At 43.8% G+C, this 18,892-nt stretch overlaps 1 protein-coding gene across 7 annotated transcripts in view; it reads left to right on the forward strand.

Moving 5' to 3' along the window:
• dlgap2a (discs, large (Drosophila) homolog-associated protein 2a) overlaps positions 1-18,892 on the forward strand; it is a 162,384-nt gene that overhangs the window by 104,148 nt on the left and 39,344 nt on the right. For all 7 annotated transcript variants that reach the window (XM_086181612.1, XM_086181606.1, XM_086181605.1 and 4 more), the window contains 2 exons: positions 1,138-2,282; positions 12,221-12,435. In XM_086181612.1, the coding sequence (XP_086037738.1) occupies positions 1,138-2,282; positions 12,221-12,435 (1,360 nt within the window). The remainder of the gene's footprint in view (positions 1-1,137; positions 2,283-12,220; positions 12,436-18,892) is intronic.

Below are 18,892 nucleotides of genomic sequence, written 5' to 3' on the forward strand. Positions count from 1 at the left end.
TTACTTGATACAATTGACTGTAAAACTCCCCTCTTCTCCTCTCTCTCCCTCTCTCCCTCTTCCCTACCACGGCTCATAAACGCTCTCCTTCATTTTATGGGTTTACAGTGGGAGGGACGATGTAGCGTTTTATGAAGCGTATCATTGTCAGGCAAGTGAACTCAGATATGGTTATTCTTTGTTTATTTGTTCCTTATTTCACAATTCAGGGTTCAGGTACATGTGAAACATTCTCCGGAAGAGGTTGTACTCAGAATTCAGCTTTTAGAACACAAAACAGGCCATGAATGGATTATTAATGCAGCCTAAGTACAGCACACCCCTAATGTGTCATAATGCTCCTAACTTCATTTGGATTATTCAAACCTTATAAACTAAAATCTATTAGATAAGGTCACATTAAGCATATATTCGAGCACTCTTCCTATCACTTATATCGATTTTAAACCCCTATCCCGATTGAAAGGAAGGGCAGTGAAATGACATCGAGATAAAGTCGATATAAATTAAACCCATTAGACGAGAGTGCTGTGACATCTGCCCTCCTGACCAATCAAGCAGCAGTAGGTTCCAATCTAAAGGCGACATGGCCAACAGAAAGAGAACGAAGGAGGGAACATTTGGCGATCTCATCTCAAGAATGCCTATCAGGCCGTACGTCTCTTAGCGCTTTCCTCAGGGCTTTGATGGATGACACCAGCAGCACGGAATGATAGGCTATTATTTCACTTTGCATTGGATAAATGGCAATGCAGGCTCCTACCTGTCGCCCACCCTTCTCTTTTTTTTGTTCTGTCTTTTTTTTCCCTGTCTCTCTTGCTGTATGCCATCACACACCATAATGGAGGGGGAAAAGGTTTTTTTTTTTTCCTTGCGGTGCTATCTGTTGATTTCTCTTTCACAGTTCAGATACTGTGTTAGGGTTTTTTTTATGTCCTTTGAGGAGAGAGTGGCTGTGGAGAGTGAGTATGGTGTGTAGTGACAGTCCCCTTTGAGGACATGCCATGTCATTTGGAACTTTGGCTTTTTTTCTGTTTCATCATGAAGTTTGAAATGCTTTTCCTCTTTTAGCAAAATGCTGTTTTTTTTTCCTCCCTGGTTGTGATCTAATATTCTCCCTCCCTCACTCACTTTCAGACCAGCAGTATTCATGGTCGACCTCGCAGTACTTCGATGAGGAAAGCTACTCCCCTCCACCCAGGAACATGAAGGGTCTCTCCGGTGGCCGCCCTGCCCATCTCCAGCTCACCTCTCCCACCTCAGCTCACACCTGCGGCCTGGTAGAATGCGACCATTCCCTGGACCACCACCTCCACCATGGTGATTCACGACCCCCCTCCTACCTCCTCAGCCCCACTGAGAGCTGCCCCCTTGAAGGTCACCACCGCTGTTCCCCGAGGAGCTCCATCCACTCTGAGTGCATGGTGATACCAGTGTCCATGTCGGGCACTGACCACTCCATCGCAAGTAGCACTTTTCCTCGCATGCACTACGGCAGCGCTTCACGGGACAGCGGCGGCAACACCTCCGGCGGTAGGGAATCCAGGGATGATGGCGGCTCATCGTCACATGGTGGCAGCGGCAAAATGAACCGAATCCCAGCAAACCTTCTGGACCAATTTGAAAAGCAGATGCCGCTGCACCGTGATGGTTTCCACACATTGCAGTACCAACGCACCTCCACGACAACCACAACTACAGAGCAGCGTAACGAAAGCCCCGGGCGGATACGCCACTTAGTCCACTCCGTCCAGAAGCTCTTCACAAAGTCCCATTCTCTAGAAGGTTCCTCCAAGATGAACGGTACCAAAGGCGACTTGCACCGTGACAGCGCACATCATCATCACCATCACCAAGGCCACCACAAACATAGCAAACGCAGCAAGAGCAAAGACCGCAAAAGCGACGGCGGTGGAAAGCAACGCTCAGGAGGTTGGTGGAGTTCGGATGACAACCTGGATAGTGACAGTACGTACCGAACACCAAGCGTCATGTCACGACATCCTGTGGACCACATCAGTCACTGCTACCCTGACTCAGTGCACGGCCACCTGGCGGGAGACTTGTCGCTAAAGACTTCGAAGAGTAACAATGACGTCAAGTGCTCGGCCTGTGAAAGCTTAAGCATGGCTCCAGAGGGCAAGTTCATGAAGAGGAGTTCCTGGTCCACGTTAACCGTCAGCCAAGCCAAGGAGGCCTACAGGAAGTCCTCACTCAACCTGGAGAAGCCCATGACCCCAACTGACCTGAAGCCCAACCTCAGGCCCTGTCACTATCTACAGGTGGGTTGGTCTAGTTTTAGTATGCTGTTTTACCAACCAAACACTTCAACTGCTATTTTCACCAACCATAAAACCCTCACAATGAACGAATACCGATAAACATTGTACTTCCTTGATTGCATGGCTCTACTGTGGATTTGGAGGCTTTGGTGAAAGGATGTGATGATTTGCATGGAGCCACATTTGACTTGATGAGGGATGATAAAATTTTGTATTAGTGCTGTGAATTGATTAAGGAATTGAATCAAGTTAATCACAATAATATCCTATGATTAATCACGAGATTAAAGTATTAGTTGTATTTTTGGAAGGGGATAAAACAAACGTGTGGTATTGAAATAGAGAAATCCATGAAAACTGTTCTGTTTTCTGCACAGCTTCTGCTTGGATGATTCCTCAATTAGAATTTCTTAATTCACTGAGTTAAAAAAAACTCTCAGGAAGTGCTTGGAATTGTAATTTGTTGGGCTCAATGATAACAGTGATGCATTTTATGTTTTGGTGCTTTTCAGTGCACCCAAGGACACCCTGCATCCCAAATAAAAGGTGTAAATCGATTCAAGTGGCATAGACAGAATCTAGTGAGATTATGTTTGAGATTTGAACCGGCTGAGTGAGTGAGGAGAGGTATCGCATGGCCGGTGGATTTGGTGTGAGTGAAGATGCTAACTGCAGAATTCTGGATGATTAGCTTGGTGTACCTGTTATAATGGTGTTGCGGCAATCAATGAGGGATGTGAGCAGGGCGTGAATCAGGACTTGAGTGCGGTGCTGAGTGAAGGAAGGGCAGAGTCTGGAAATGTGGGTGGGTTGGAAAAAAGGCAGTCAGGGAGGTGTTACTGATATGGAGGCCACAATAAAGAAGACCAGTATGAGGTTTTGGAGATGTGAACCAGGCAGCCATCAGTGGAAATAGTGAGGGGGTTGGTTTCATAGTGTGGAGCCTCCCTGGGTTTGATGGAGATTTCAGAGCCGCAGTGATTTCCCATGACGTAATGAATTAGACCACCATGCACCGCAGCGCAGAAAAAAAAGGCTTAATTGTTTCTGTTGACGTTAACAGCAAGTGTACAAAAAAAAAAATACAAGTTAAGTATGAATAATACAGAAAGATTTAACAATGATGTTTTCAAGGTGAGTAATACAGTGTCTCTCTGTTTGTTTTCTCCTGGCATCAAAAGAAATGACGATGATTAAAACATGACCAGGAAGCAAACGTGGCTCTGTGCATTGGGGGTTCTAAAACACAGCTGTGTTTTCTGAAGCAAAATAATGTGATAGAAGAAGAAGACGAAGAAGACCGAAGATCAATGTTTTGTCTTATCGTTATGTCGATTTTGCAATGCTTTCAGGTCTGAAAAAGGGTAAGCTCAGGCCCATGATCGACTCCGCTGGAGACCCCCTAGCACCTCAGGGATCAATTGAGAATGAGTCAGCACATTTTGCAGAAGCCTCTCATGCGTTATGTATACACGCTGAGGGGAATTTAGAACAAGAAAGCATGCTTATAAATCCCAAATTGCAATCCCAAGGAGGAGAAAATAGATTCTGTAACAATGCCGTTCAATATACTGTACAACAATGTGATATCTGATGGCTTCATGTAAGTATCGCCCGCAGCCATAATAAAGTGAGCACTTCAGCACATTGAGGGAGACAAGGAGACTCAGAGCTCCAAGCAAAGTGTGTTGTATGGATTAGACGCTGTTGTTAACAGGAAGCCGATACATTGAGCCGAGGAAGCCACTCGCTCAGCATAAAAACTTTTAGAGGACTCATTTTTACTAGCATTTTTTTTTTTAAACATAAGCCATGATCATATTGATGTGGACAAAGTCAAACCTTTTACATCCTGCCAAGTTCAATAACATGCTGTGTTTAGAGCATCCTCCTCTCCGTGTGGACATTCAGCTTAGGTATCGTGGCACTATAAACACTTTAAAAATACCCTCCTCTACTGCTTCCTGCCGCAGGGCTATATTTAGCCCGCCGTTATCAATCCAATCCATGCAGGGTGACACGTCTTCCCTCCCGGAGGAGAATCAATGCTCTCACACAGAGCTGGAAGATGCATGATGGAGAGAAAGTTGGGGATACATAAAAGGAACCTGTGTGTTTTCTCTGTGTGTGTGTGTGTGTGTGTGTGTGTGTGTGTGTGTGTGTGTGTGTGTGTGTGTGTGTGTGTGTGTGTGTGTGTGAGCGCCCGGATGCCGCTGCGGATGTATTGAGATACTCCAGGAATCCGAGGAGAGGAAACAGCCAAAGAGATGGCTCTTTTTGAGCCTAGCAGCTACCATTGTTGTCCATGACACTCAGAAATAGGGCTGCTTTTTAATCCTCATCCCCTTGAATAATTAGTTTTTGCTCCGTGAATTGTTAGAGATTCTTGATAATTGTTTCCTAGATCCCAAGATGGCAACTGCAAATGTTTTGTTGGGTCCCAATTAACAGACCAAAAGGTATGAACTGTAATCGAGGGCCAACAGAAAAGAAATGATTCGCTGTCACGCTGTGATGAGCTCACAATGTTTTTCGCGGCTGTATTACTTCTGTGTGACTCCAGAATGTAGAGGGAGCCAGCCACCTACTTAGCTTGAAGCTAACAGCACCCCACGGCTCCGTAGTAGTGCTGCAGTTATAGTTTGGTTCTTGTTTTAGCTCAAATCAAAGTGTTTGTGGGTCATTGAGGATACAGCAGGGTGGTGTGGACAATACTGGAAAATGTGCTTGAATTTTTAAACTGAGGTTTTTTGGACAATTTTTTTTTCGTGTTATTAGCAGTAGGCGGCTATGGGACTCAATTAGCCTCAAGCTAAATATACTGTATGTGGCTGGCTCCCACTGTATCCTGAAGTCACGATGAAGTGATGCAGCTGTGATAAAACTTCTTCATGAGCTCAAGACACCTTTTTGTGAGTACCAAATACACTGTTTGGGTGGAATACACTCTCAGTCTAAGAGGCTTGAAACAGAGAAGCTGGCCATTGTCATCTTCAAAACCAATCAAAAAGGATCAATCGATTATCAGAATAGTTTTGGATGAACGTCATTCAGCTTTAGTCAGGAATGGATGGGGGGGGGGGGGTGTCACTGTTACATTTTCAATTCCTGCTGCTGCTGACTTTGACTCACAACTGCAACAACCTAAACTGTAGCCAGGGACTGTGCGCACTGATTGTCTGCCCATGTGTGAATGAGAGTTTGTGTGTGTGTGTGTGTGTGTGTGTGTGTTTGTGTGTGTGTGTGTGTGTGTGTGTGGGTGGGTGGGTGGGGGGGTTATCACACACCAGATGGTTTGATGATGTGCTAGTCACCTTGTTTGCGTCCTTGGTTGACGGCAGAGGGAATAAAAAATCTTTGAAAGTGTTATAAAAGTAACCGAAGTGTCTGATGTGTCTGCATGAAGTGGCAGTGTGTTTGTCAGCAGGCATGTGCAGGAAGTATGGGGGGGCAATCAATGTTGGTGGTTCTTTTCTCCAAAATGACAAATTATTCACAGATTACCCACAATTAGCCACTTACATGTGTGCGCAAACACACACACACACACTCTCACATACTCCCTCATGTGTTTGACTGTATGCTTGAATATAATGAAAGAGGTGATTGTGGCCAATCATCAATCTCCTGTTGGCAGCCGGTTCACCGGATGAATTTCAAGCTGTGCATAATCTGTATATACTGTAGGTGGGCAGCCACACACATACACACACACACACACACACACACACACACACACACACACACACACACACACACACACACACACATTTCAAATTGGATATGTAAATAAACCTGGACTGCAGCCCACAAGTTCATAGCACAATAATTGTGTCTCCCAGACAACTCTCAGCCTTGATGAAGTCAGCTGTCCTGCACGTCTCTTCTCTCCCCGCATATACAAGACTGCTACACAAAGGGAGGATTTGTCTTTGATGGTTTTGCTGATAGGACATTGCAGAGGGATTAATAAGCCAATTAATTGGCTTGCCAAAGGTGGAGCTTGAGAGGCAGAAAGGCTGCTGCTTAAATTACAAAAGGGAAGTGCAAAGCTGGAGAAACTAACTGGAACTGTGACTAAAAGCTACAGTAACACACTGCACCACCTGCTCACAAAGGGGTTTCCCTAATTTGGCTCCTGTGAATTACTGCTGACTTAACTAAACATGACTTTTCTTTATTTTCTTCCCCTCAAAAATAGAGTGATGAATTAATGAATAACATGTTGTCACGGGAAGAAAAAAATTCCCATGATTACAGGAGAGCTTGACAGCATCCTGAAACCACAGGAAAACACACATTGAGGTTGCAGCCACGCCTGCAGTTCGGTCGACTTGGTGCATTTCAGGAGAAGATTTGCATTTCTTATTTGGTTGTTTCACCCTCCCTGCTGACACACTTTCACGCTGTCAAGCACATTAAAGGTTGCATACAAAGATCACGTGGTCAGAACAGAAGGACGACCAGAATTCTTCAAGTACGTGGTCGTTCTCCCAGTCTTGTCCTCGTAGAGCAGGATCTGTGGTGTTGTATAGAATTGTATAACGACACTGTGGCATTGACTCGCCATTTAAGGCCATTTTATGTGCGTGTTATTGTGGGTGGAAAAAAACTCTTACCTGCCCCTCTTCGCCCTCTCACAGCGTGCTAATACACGTGATAGAGGGAACATGTGACCGCGTGTCACCCGTGTGTGTGTGTGTGTGTGTGTGTGTGTGTGTGTGTGTGTGTGTGTGTGTGTGTGTGAGCCAACGAAGTGAATGTGTTTTTTGGTCTGTTTCCTTCTGCACCTCGACAGAACCACTCCAGGGTTTCACTTCAACCGACACTCCTGTTTTCCGCTCCACACCAGAGTTCAGCAAGCTTCCACACGAGCCCAAACAATCAGGACTGATGGACAAAAGGCACAATACGTCTAAATCCATCCCAGGGTGATAACGGCAAACCAAGGATCCTCTAGCAATGTCACGTCTTCAGAGTAAAAGATTAATGATCATAAACTTAAGATGCAAATCAGATTAAATGCACCGCACCTTCTCCTCCATCGTCTGTCCTCCACTTCTTTTTTCTGTCTTCTGCTTCCTCCATGTTTTCGCATCTTATTTCCTCCTCTCGCCATTTGTACTTCTTCTGTGGTCCTCTCTCTCTCTACTTTTCCCGCTCTCTTGTTCTGTCCTCTTCATTCTCTCACTCCATACCTGAGAACCGAGTTCACCTGGTTGCTCCGTGCTTGTTTTCACTCTCAGGGCTGCTGAGCCTGCGATTACCAACACGATGTGCGACGTGCTTGTCGCGGTATGCAGGGGTCAAAGTTCAGTTGGTTTCAACCGAGCACTGACACTGACTTGATGTTCCAGGCTGAGTGAGAATGACACAAAATTGAGGCTATTTTGAAAACCTTTGGAGATTCGTTGCTAAAAACATGAGACTTTTGAGTTAATTTTGGATAACATTGAACCTACTTGAAGGTGGACAACGGAGGAAGGAAAGAGTGATGTGAAGCGTTCTCTTTAGTGAGGTCACAGTTAACTAATTATGCGTTCTCCCTTTCAAGGAGACAGAGAGAGAAAAAGGAAAAGCACCTGTTCAAACACTTTCAGCATATTCATGTAACCCCGTGGGAAGAAATGAGGGTCTGTAGGCTGGTCAGTGGATTACCAATGATTGAACCTTTTTCAGCCCCCCCCCCCCCCCATCACACACACACACACACACACACACACACACACCCCTTTCATCATGCCCCCACTCTCAGACAGTGTTTCTTTATTTAATGGCAATGACTTATGTATCGTAGGGGAACAAATGTTATAGATAGAGCTGCAGAGTTAATCAATGAAATGCACTGCTGCACTGCAGGAGCATTAGCTGAAGCCGACACACACACACACACACACACCCTGCTGCCTGTGGCCACCTGGAGAGCCAAAGATCAAAGTACACAAAGTAAAGGTAGACACACACAGATAATGTGTGCGTCTGCACCACCCTGTCACGAGAAGCTTCAGAGACATTTCGCTAAAGGTATTTATCAGCTACATCAAAATGCCAAACAGATTATGTGTACAGTGTGTGTATGGAGATGTATTCATATCACAAATACGATTTTTAATGGCGCATATGAAAGTCAGGTACACACATCTTCTTCGGTGAGCAGATTCCAGGTCCTGCAAGTAGAGGGAAAAAAGGTTTTCTTTTCATGATAATGTAACTTTAAATATCAATCTTCACACTTGAGCTGTGAATTTTCGCGCTGCTCCCACAAACCTCCCACACGACACAAACGTGCCTGTCACGTATTTATTTAGGAACAGACTCATCAAAAGCTCCGGCAAAATGTCGCACGTGGCTGTTTCACACACCGCCGCTCTGCACTCACCTCCGTCAGTGGGATCTTTAGGATGAGGTTTCAGCTCCGCTAAGCATGCTGGGATGCCTCGTGTTCATGCACTGCAATCAATATGACTGCACTGCTGCCCAGTCTTGTTTTATCTCAACAGGGAGACACCTTACAATCTATCCAGTTTATCAGTGAATCCAAATTAAACAAATCTCACCACAGCTTGTGCCTGCTGTCCTCTGGCGTTCCCTCCATTAATTAGACGTCTAAAAATATCAAACCCCTCCAAGACTTAATTAACCCATCGACTTCATTTGGTAGCTTGTGCATATCTGTCTTTGGCAGGGAGATGAATGACTTTTAGCAGAGTGTGCATTTGTGTGTGCACGTCCATGTCTGTGCATCTTGTAGCTAAGAGGCATAAAAGAAAGCTTATGTATTTTTAATGTGTGTGTGTGTGTGTGTGTATGCCCATGTGGAGTGAAGTGTCTTTTTAGTTCATTTGCCACTTTTTTTGTGATATCACAGCCTTGCAGTGAGAGTTGCTACCAGGCTTTGGAGATACATCACTCAGGAGCTGTAGTGGGAGAAAAATTCAGCCCTGGACTTTTATCTAAATCAGCCGGAAAACTCACTCTCAATTGTCTTGTTAAAGCAATTCAACGGCGTACGTTCTGTCCTCCACGTATTTCCAAAAAGAACCACTGACGATTAGAAACAGTCGCATTCTATTACTGTCAATAACTTTCTCTTTATTTTGCTGAAATTAACTTACAAATGGTCAAATGAGAACATTACCGTGCCTCATTTGAATGGACTCTCTAATGAATACAGACTAAGACTGGTATTAAACGAGAGGGTAATCTAGAGTGGATACCTCATAGCCAAATAATGTGGAACAACAGCAGTGAGCCAGTGCTTATCGCAGTGCACGGTGATGCAAATATCCCTGTCATTTCAGTAGGTGGCGCTAGAGAACAAACAGTAAATATTGTGTTGCTGCACATCATGCGAAAACAACGCTCTAAACAAAGTCTTTTCCTCCCTGGGGTATAAAGAGCTGCCACCCAGTTGATGGTGAACCCAGCAGAAGTGAGTTAGACCTTTGGAAGACAAAATTTTAATGACATCATATTTTAATCATTAATAGTGGTTGGAAGAGGACATTTCTCTCCCAAAGGCTATTTTAAAACAGACAGCAACTCTTGGTCTGATGTTACTGTAAAGTCAAAGAAATATGGACCCAAGTCAGATTTAACTTAATGAAATCTAAAGCTGACAGACTGGCTTTCTGCCGAGGCTGCTGCGACTGCCAGGATTTGAAAGTGACGGATGGATACAGCATTGGAGAAGCCTTCAGCTTCCACATAGAATTTAATGATTACTGACAGCGTCATATTTTGAGTGCAAATCGTTGACCGTGTAAATGCATGTCCAGCTGAGCCTTTCTGACCATCGCACACTGTCAGCAGAGTGCAACAAGGCAAAACTAAGGAGGGAGAAAGTGTTGATAGCGTATTTTTGCTGTGGTTGATGTGCGTTTCTTTGTAGCAGAGACAAAGACCCTGACTCAGCAGCTACTGTTGTTGTCCAAGTAATTGAACTCTGTTGTACTGTTTAACTAAAGCAAAATGAGTGTGTGCGGGTTCGATGGGGAGAAAACCAAACAGAGGTGTCGTGTGTAATGAGCTTGTGAATAATCATCATCAGTTCATTACATGAGTGGGTGACGCTCGCCTCGCAGATTTTAATAAGATACACAACCGTCTTCAATACAAAACCCATTAAGATCATATCAGAATGTCCCTACATGCTGTGTAATAGCATGTTACCATAATGGAGTCACACGTTTTCCTTTGCTCCAAGATCGTGTTTCAGAAAAAACTTCCACATCCTACTTCTACGCTTAGAGAGTTGCTATTGTACATCAATTACTCTTGAATGAATCGACGCATGCCAGGATTTTTGGCAAGGTTACTTTGGTTTGAATATCGGTTATGTGAGATCGACCTCAGGTTAATATCCACAAAAGTTTGAAATCTAAAACTGTTATCGCCCAGATATTCACAGAGTAGTGTCTGTAGATAGTTAAATAATATAGATACAATAAATTGTTGTTAAAAATGGATGGTATCATCTGAAAATGTAAATCTGAAAAAAATAAATCGGTATTTTATATATTTTTTTTCCCTCTCCTCCTCTGATTGGTTCTGACCCCGATCCATCTCATCCCACAGCCTAAATGCAGCAAGTACGAGCCAGTCAGAGGCAGAGTAGAGCTGAGGGCGGGTCTTCTGGGGATGCACACCCAGTAGGCCATAACCTTTTCCTCCTTTTGGAAAATATTCAGCTCTCAAATCCCCACTGTCGAAACCATCCGTTCTGGGGCTTCCATCATCATATCTCACAGGGCTGGCGTTACTGTTAGCAGTGCTGGCTCAGTCAGTGATGGTGCTGCCACCATCTGTAGAGATAGAAGAGGTATTTGGTTTCAGGGTACAGGACTTATAGTCAGGGGTAATATGTATTCACAAATGTTCTGAGCAACTCTGTTATAACTATCAGATTAGTTATGTGTGCTCTGCTAGAATTGGATTGCAAATAATGAAATTGTCTGTCTGAGAAAAGACTGATGCACAGCTCAATAACCTCTGCTGTGCTTCCAGAGAAGTCTGTATGCATGATGCACTGTGTTTGCTTATCGCTCCACGTTCAGTATTGAAGACAGCCAGGATGCTGCTTGTTCAGAGAGTGGTGTTCACCCCATATGGGGTAAACACAGGGACGAGTGAGACACCCTGTTGCTGTTGATGCTGGCAATTACCTGGTGGCAAATGCAAGTGGAACTCCTTTTCTGTGCTTCCATCTTTGCTAAGTTATTTCTTCCACCAATAATTGTGATTAACCGCCCAGAAATATTTATCACACCGTTTCAGTGGAGGTTTTCAGCAGCTTTTAACTGAAGAGAAAGCAAACTGGAGATTCAGATGCGCAAACACAGAGCAGCGGTTAGAGCTCTGGGAGGATTTTAATGTGTGTTGACTCATCGTGAAAATGGTCCCGTGGAGCTCAATGGATGGATTCAACTGTGCCAGAGGTAGCGGTTCCATTCAAGTGTCCATCAAGTGGCCCACCCCTTCTTCAGCTGAAAATGTAATGCTTTAATATCCCTGCATTTGGATTTACATGGTCCTCTTGATGTTCAGAAAAAAAATCTCAGTCCTTTGTCAAGCTCTAAAGGTGGGACTATAATGTATTACTCCCACGCGGCTATATTGTTGCCATGCTAGTGACAGAGTGCTGTCACTAATGCCTTCCTGCTAGCTTTGGTTGACAATGTGCTGGATGGACTGTTTGGATTTTGGAGCAGTAAGGAGCAGATCTGTCAGTTCTTGTGGACATATATTGTGTAGCTTCAACACAAGCCAGGAACATCGTTGCAATACTAACCACATTACTGGATTTTTCAGGGACCAACAGTAACATTATTACAGCTTTTCTGCTGGACTTGAACAAGTTGAAGTTTTGACTGGTGGCGTTTACCTATATCCACAAGTGAGCAAGTATGTGTGTCCTTGTCCCTCCCCATATCGTCCAGGTGCCCCAGGATGAGTGGGGGGGTTACCCCGGTGGTGGGAAGGATGATGAGATCCCTTGCCGTCGGATGCGGAGCAGCAGCTATGTTAAAGCCATGGGGGACGAGGAGAGCGGAGAGTCGGACTCGAGCCCCAAGACATCACCTCAGAAGCTGGTGCGGCCCGACGCCCTGGTCAAGGCCATCATCAGACCCAGGGACCTGCTGGACTCTCAGAGGTACATCACAGGCAACTTCAGAACTTCAGAGTTTGGCTCTTCTTTTGCATCCATTTCTGTCTTGCATGACCCCTTTTTATTATTAGGGCCTGAGCCAGAAGGTACTTCTGGTTTCATCTGCTTCTGTGCAGGCACAAAGTGTCCATCTTCACAGTCTCAAACCGCAATCCTTACATCCATATGACGCTAGGAGAAGTTGATTTATTGTGCTCATCTGACTGAAACCTCAGTTCGGCCTGGGTGTTCTGCACTCAGGTTTTGATTTACTCTCAGTTGTGACACGGTTGTTACATGGGTTTGATGGTCTATTCCAACTGTGTGTCTAAGCCCACTGGATGTGCAGTTTCCGGTGCCGTTAACTTTTTTGGTATCTCTACTGGATGGGTTGACAAGACATTTGCTTCAGATATTCACGGTTCAGATGTATCTAAAAGACTTTGGTAATCTCCCAATTTTTCCTCTAGCGCCTCTGTTAGGTAGACATTTTTGTTTTGGGCACCTTTCAGATGGGCTGCCATGATATTTGGTTCCATGCCAACTTTACACATTCCCTGAATTTTAATAACTTTGCTGTTCGTAGCACCCTCATCAAATCTTCATTTTTCTGTCCAATTCTTTGGTTTAGGGCCAAATACCTGCAGAGCTAATGACATTCCCATCTGCCTCAGCCACTTTGGGTTTCATGCTAATTAGCAAATCTAATTAGCATGCCAACTAAGGTGAATGTTGTCATGGTACCTGCTCAACATTGGCATGTAATATTACCATGTGATATTAGCGTTCTGCCTAAAGCAGCTCTGTCCTCACGAGTATCCTCACAGTGACACTTGCGTGACTCTAACATGTATCTCACACGTATTGCCTCAGGGTAGGACAGTCTTCTACTTTCAAATTTAGCCTATTGTGGCTCAGAGTATATCGGTCTCCCAGTGGGTTCAGAAAAGTCCCTTAGATTCCGATGCAATTCTACCGCAATTTGTCAAAAATGATAAGATAATGAAGATCAGTGTCCTTTAGAAAATCCTTGAAGCAATGGGATTTAGAAGGATAGAATCACCCCAATTCCATGCGATGGTTTCTCTGTTATTTTGAGATTGCATTTGTAGGGGTTTGGTAGCTTCGAATGTTCATCACGAGCGTGGTCGTATTCAAGAATTGTTCAAACATTTGGACTTCTGGATCCCAACATCAGTGTAAGACTCTTGATATTCCTGTACTCATTAGAATCCATCCATCTATTGTTATTGTCAGAAAGCGCTCAGTGTGTTCTTCTGGGATGTGTCCTAGTAAATGCTGAGGAAATGGATGCTTTTGTTTTGGTAACTCGGGAGTAGAAGAATACACATAAGAGGATTACAAGCAAGAGACAAGGTCACGGGGAAAATAAAAAAGCACAAGCAACTATGCTATGGAGAGATACAAGGTTACTGTGATCACACCAATAGCAAATCCCCTGAAGAACCGCAGTAATGTAATGCGGTGGTAATGCTATAATCAGGAGGTCAGGTTTTCCACCAGGAGCTGTTAAAATCTTTGAATTAGTTTGTACATCCCGGTTATAGAGGGTTTCACACTGAAGAAAACTCAGACCAGTTGATCTGGTTCCTATTTTCAGTTTTTTTGCTCCTTTGTTCAGCCATAGCTTGTACACTGCTTACTGAGTACAAAGAGTTTAGTGAAACTGGTCTGAACCATTTTTTTACGGAGCTATTTATTTTAGTGTATAAGTGGCAGACATTTCTGTTGCAAACACTGGATTAAATGCTATAGATTTTTTCCTGTTAGCTTGGTTTTAGAGCAGCTTTTAGCATTAGCAACTCTCCCAGTAATATTGCTGTGAGTGTATCTATACCTGTGGCATCATGATGTAAATATGTCAGAGATATTCGGTTCACTAGGAGCCAAACAAATGTTAACTTTTTATACTCCATCAAGAGGAAGATTTCACTTGTGTCTTTCAGCATAATCATGCAAAAACCTAACACGCTGGTTTGAGCAATAACCGTGGTGGAGTGGTGTAACGTGGCAGAGGGAAGAACACATCACATTTCCAGATCCAGACATTTTCATTGATAAATCAGGGAATATGCTACGTTCGTCCGGGCCCTCAGAGTGGCCTCCTTCTTGTGTCTCTTCTGTTTTCTGAGTTGCGTTGGCATCCCTTTTGGTTGTACCTCTTAATTCCGTCTTTTTTTCTTCTTCTTTCGTCACATGAACCGGGCAAACTCCAGTCATACGTGCAAAAGGCGTCTTCGTCATCACAGCCCGGGGCTCCTTTTTTCTCTAATATAATCAGCATTTTTGAAAGATATGTTTTTGTTTTTTTCCATTATGCGTAAGTGAAACTACTCAAATGTTCTTATTTCACTACCTCATGTGGTTTTAAATGTTGTTGTCATAGTACCTCAGACAGTGAATTATTGTGTATTGTACGTATAAATTCATCTTTTCATTTTAAAGGGAAGTAATACAAGAAATAATATTTGTTTTCATTCCTACCTCGAAGGGATCTGTTCCTCTCCGCTCAAAGCGGAATGTGAAAACGGTAATTACAGCGAGGACCCAGCAGCAAGCCATTTTTCCTTTTATAAGTAAAAGAAGAATATCCCAATCATGTGCTTTCAAAACACTATTTATCTGCCCTTGCCTTGTACTTTGGGTACATTTACTAGTCATTGTCTGAGTTCAGTGTGGAGGTCTCCATTGAAGACCTTCAGCTGCAACGTTAAGAGCAGTTATTGAATATAAGAGGTGAGAAATGAAGCCCTGGAACTGCTTTGCTACTTGATCAGAATCAGTCGCAGAAGAGAGGAAGTGGGAGCAGTTCATCGCTAAAGAGAACAATCAGGGTTTGTCGTCCAACCTTCACCAAAAACTCCAGTTAAAGTTCCGTGTCACACCAGTGTCATACTACACCCCTCCACCGAGCTGGGTGGAAGTCAGCTTCAGAGTTTTGGTGTAATTCTGCTGACAGACAAACACCACTGGAAAGATTACTTGGTGAAGGTAATTGACAGTGATTTAAAGAACTATTCAACTAAAGAGGTCGTTCGGACTAATATTTGGAAGATTTAATTGTGGTTATGAGTTTGACATCAGTTAGAAGTGACGTCTACAAGGGTACAAGGTGTCTAACGTGAAAGTGTTGGGAGAATATGAATGTGAGAGTCAGGGATGATTTAGTTCCTTACTGCTAAACCGTTATTAGACTAGAAAAGACTTCAAACAAACATTTTTTACATTAATTAACCGATGGTCCAAAAAAGAGAGAGAGGAGAGGGATTTGATGCAGATTAAAAGACTGAAGAGGCATCTGGAATCATGTTTGTGCTTCACAAAGATCTTAGAAATAAATTGCACATACAGTTTTTACTGCCAAACTAAAATGTTTTCATGAGATCCTTGAGCCTTTCAAGATGATTGGAAAGTTGCAGCCCCCCAGTTTGTGTTCTGCTTTTTGGCAAGTCCTCTTTATTCATCCTTAAGCCAGGGCTGAGATGGCATTTTAGACATTTTAGTCTAACAGGAGCAATTTTGTCTAACACGTTTACTCACGTGGCGTTAATAGCCGAGGTTCAGAGCTGGAGGTCACAGCATGGCTTGCTAAAATGTACCTGCTGAGAATGAATTGAAAAAACAAGATCAAATGATGTGTACGTCACAGCTTGTGGAGCAGGAAATTATGCTATTACTCTGAAATAATTTTATGGTCAGAAACCCCAATTTCTTTGCAGGGCATATTAACAACCAGAGGATAAAACCAGGCCAGGATGTGTCCCTTAATGTGTTTAATGTCACCCGAAGTCCTAACAAGATTGAAAGACTCCATCACACTTGAAAAACCTATTAAATTCAGAATATTATCATATTCATGGATAACAATAGGTAGAAGATCAGAAAATTTGTCTATAAAAGTCACTGCTGCCTTGTGTGGACCACGTATTAAAATATGAAGCATTTTTGTTGATTCTTGATTCCGCCGTGGGTTTTAAAAGACCACTCCTGACCCACCCTTGCAATTACTCTGGGTTCATCCAGGAATTCACACTGACATTCAGCCAGAAGGACATTGTCTCCACGGGACAAATTTCTGCTCTCAGGAAAAAGTCAATATTGTAAGAAGTAATGAGGTCCTTGCATATAGCAGATGTGTTATCTAGTCGCCTAACATGGAGCAAAGTAAACCTAGCGGGCTCTAATTGATTATTAGAGGTGACAGTGAACACAAGAGAGGTTATCCATGATGGATCTATGGTGAGGGTAGAGCTTGTTATTGAGGAGCGCCGAGATGCCAGAGGAAAGGACAGAATCCGGAAGTCGGCCGATGTGTGAGATAAGTCCGGCTTCCAGTAGGCTTGTCTTCACCCTTCCACCCCCCCTAAATCGAGTGGACGGCCTCTGGTCAAAGCCATCAAAGTGGCAGAGAGGGTAAAGAACCAGAGCAGCTTGTTGGGGTGAAACCCTAATATAGCATAGAAAGAAACAACAACAACAATGTCTGAAGTCGCTGGCTATTAGCATGCTACATGCCGCAAATGGCAAGTTTTGACAATGATGAGTATGAATATGAATACGTTTCCTCCAGACTTCATTTTGCAATTGCACCATTGCTGCATCCTAGAATTAGCACAAGCCAACATAAATTAAGCTTGACTTGGCGTGCGAGACCAGACTGGAGGTAAACTTTTTATCCAGACTCTTAATTGTCTGCTATTTGCTCAATGTTCTGCTGGAGCCTTATTGATCATCAGAGCTTATTATCATCGGGGCTTATACATAAAACAGTCGGGAGTGTCGAGTGGCAGTGTGGGACACGTGAGACGTATTCAACAATATCCTGAGGATTGAGGAAAAGAGAATTCCCCCCCTGTAATTCCACACAGCTGATTATTGTGTCAAGAGAAACTTCAGGTGCTGACACAGTACATGATATATAAGATGGACCATAAAAAATGAATCTCAGCATGCTTCAACTGTTGGGGCTCAATCTGAGTACAGCGTATATCATCCACACAGTGACTTTTACTCAAAAGGGTTTGCAGCAGGACTACAGAAATACACATCTCCATAAATCACTGTGTCTGCTCTGCTCTTACTCGGCATGAGCTGGGAGGCACATGGTCTGACATTAAGTTATGCAAAAACGACCTTGTGTCTGACCTCAATGTCCAGCGTGGCCCATGACGGACTGAGACATAGCTGCACTACGTTGTGTCAGACAGCCACGGTGACATACTAACACTGATGACTAGGACCGATGATTCCGTCCCCAGCTTATCGTCACGTCTCTGACGCCACAGACCCTGCTCGTCGCCACTCGCTGATCATTTTACAAAAAGCACCCTCCTCTACCAAGTGGTGTCTTTTCCTGGAACCACTCAAACACAGCGCCGTGGTTAACTCGACCCTGCTTTTGTGCACGACATGTACCCTCATACGGAGAAAAAAAAAAAAAAAAGCGAATGAATGACGTGTTTGTGACATGCCTCCACAGGATGTCAGGAAAACGAAGCTAGGCGCAGAGATCCCCATCCAGTATTTACAGCCATTGGCTTTTCATCCCGGTGGATATATAATGACAAATCAAATTTTATAGATTAGGATCAAGCAGGATAGTAATGACATGCAATGGTTTGGCCTTTTTACCAGCTCCTTTAGAATATGACACATCTTGCAAAACTCCCCCCCCCCCCCCCCCAACACACACACAACCATCCACTTTGAATTGCTGTAAATGATGAATGATTTATGAGGATGCAACAGCAGGATGGGCTATCAGTTGCAGTTATTGTCCTCCAAGGCCCCCCTGAATAATGGCTGTCTCAGTGGTTAGGCTGAGGCTATGCTGGGCTTTGCTGAAAGGGAAGTATTGACCTGCATGGATCAGGCTGCGTGGCCCACTGACAACAGTAGCAGCGTTATTGAGTCTGGAGGAGCAGATTTGTTGTTGCATTCCTTTCAAACCCCAGGAGTGTCCTCAAGGGTGTCATTACCGAGGAGCCCCGATACTCCACTGAACTCACTCTAAGAATGCCATAATGCGCTATCTTTCTTCTGGATTCAAATGGAGATCCTTTTTTTTTTTTTTTTTTTTAATTCAGGATGCCCCTGAAAATATGCTGTTGTTCTGAGAATGAGAATCCTGAGAAGCATTACTTTTATCGACCGCCAAACTAACTGCTGCCATCGCATAGCACAAATTGGGTTACAGTGACAAAGGTAGCAGGTACTTCATTTACGTATTTTTGACATTTTTTTTTCAGCAACAGGTCGGCAATCAAAGAAACACAGCATCTTTTGGGGGGGAAATCCTTATTATCCACAATTTTAGTGCCAGAAGAGCAGATAAATACCCTTCTCTCCTCAGCTGTCCATTAGCTCAGCAGCAACGAATGCTAACAGTGGGGTGAGTGGAGAAAGCCGTCAAAATCTAATACACTGTCTTTCCAAAGCAGTT

The sequence above is a fragment of the Aulostomus chinensis genome, chromosome 17 (assembly GCF_037954235.1).
Source record: "Aulostomus chinensis isolate RoL2024-O1b breed Wild chromosome 17, RoL_Achi_v1.0, whole genome shotgun sequence".
Lineage (NCBI taxonomy): Eukaryota > Metazoa > Chordata > Actinopteri > Syngnathiformes > Aulostomidae > Aulostomus > Aulostomus chinensis.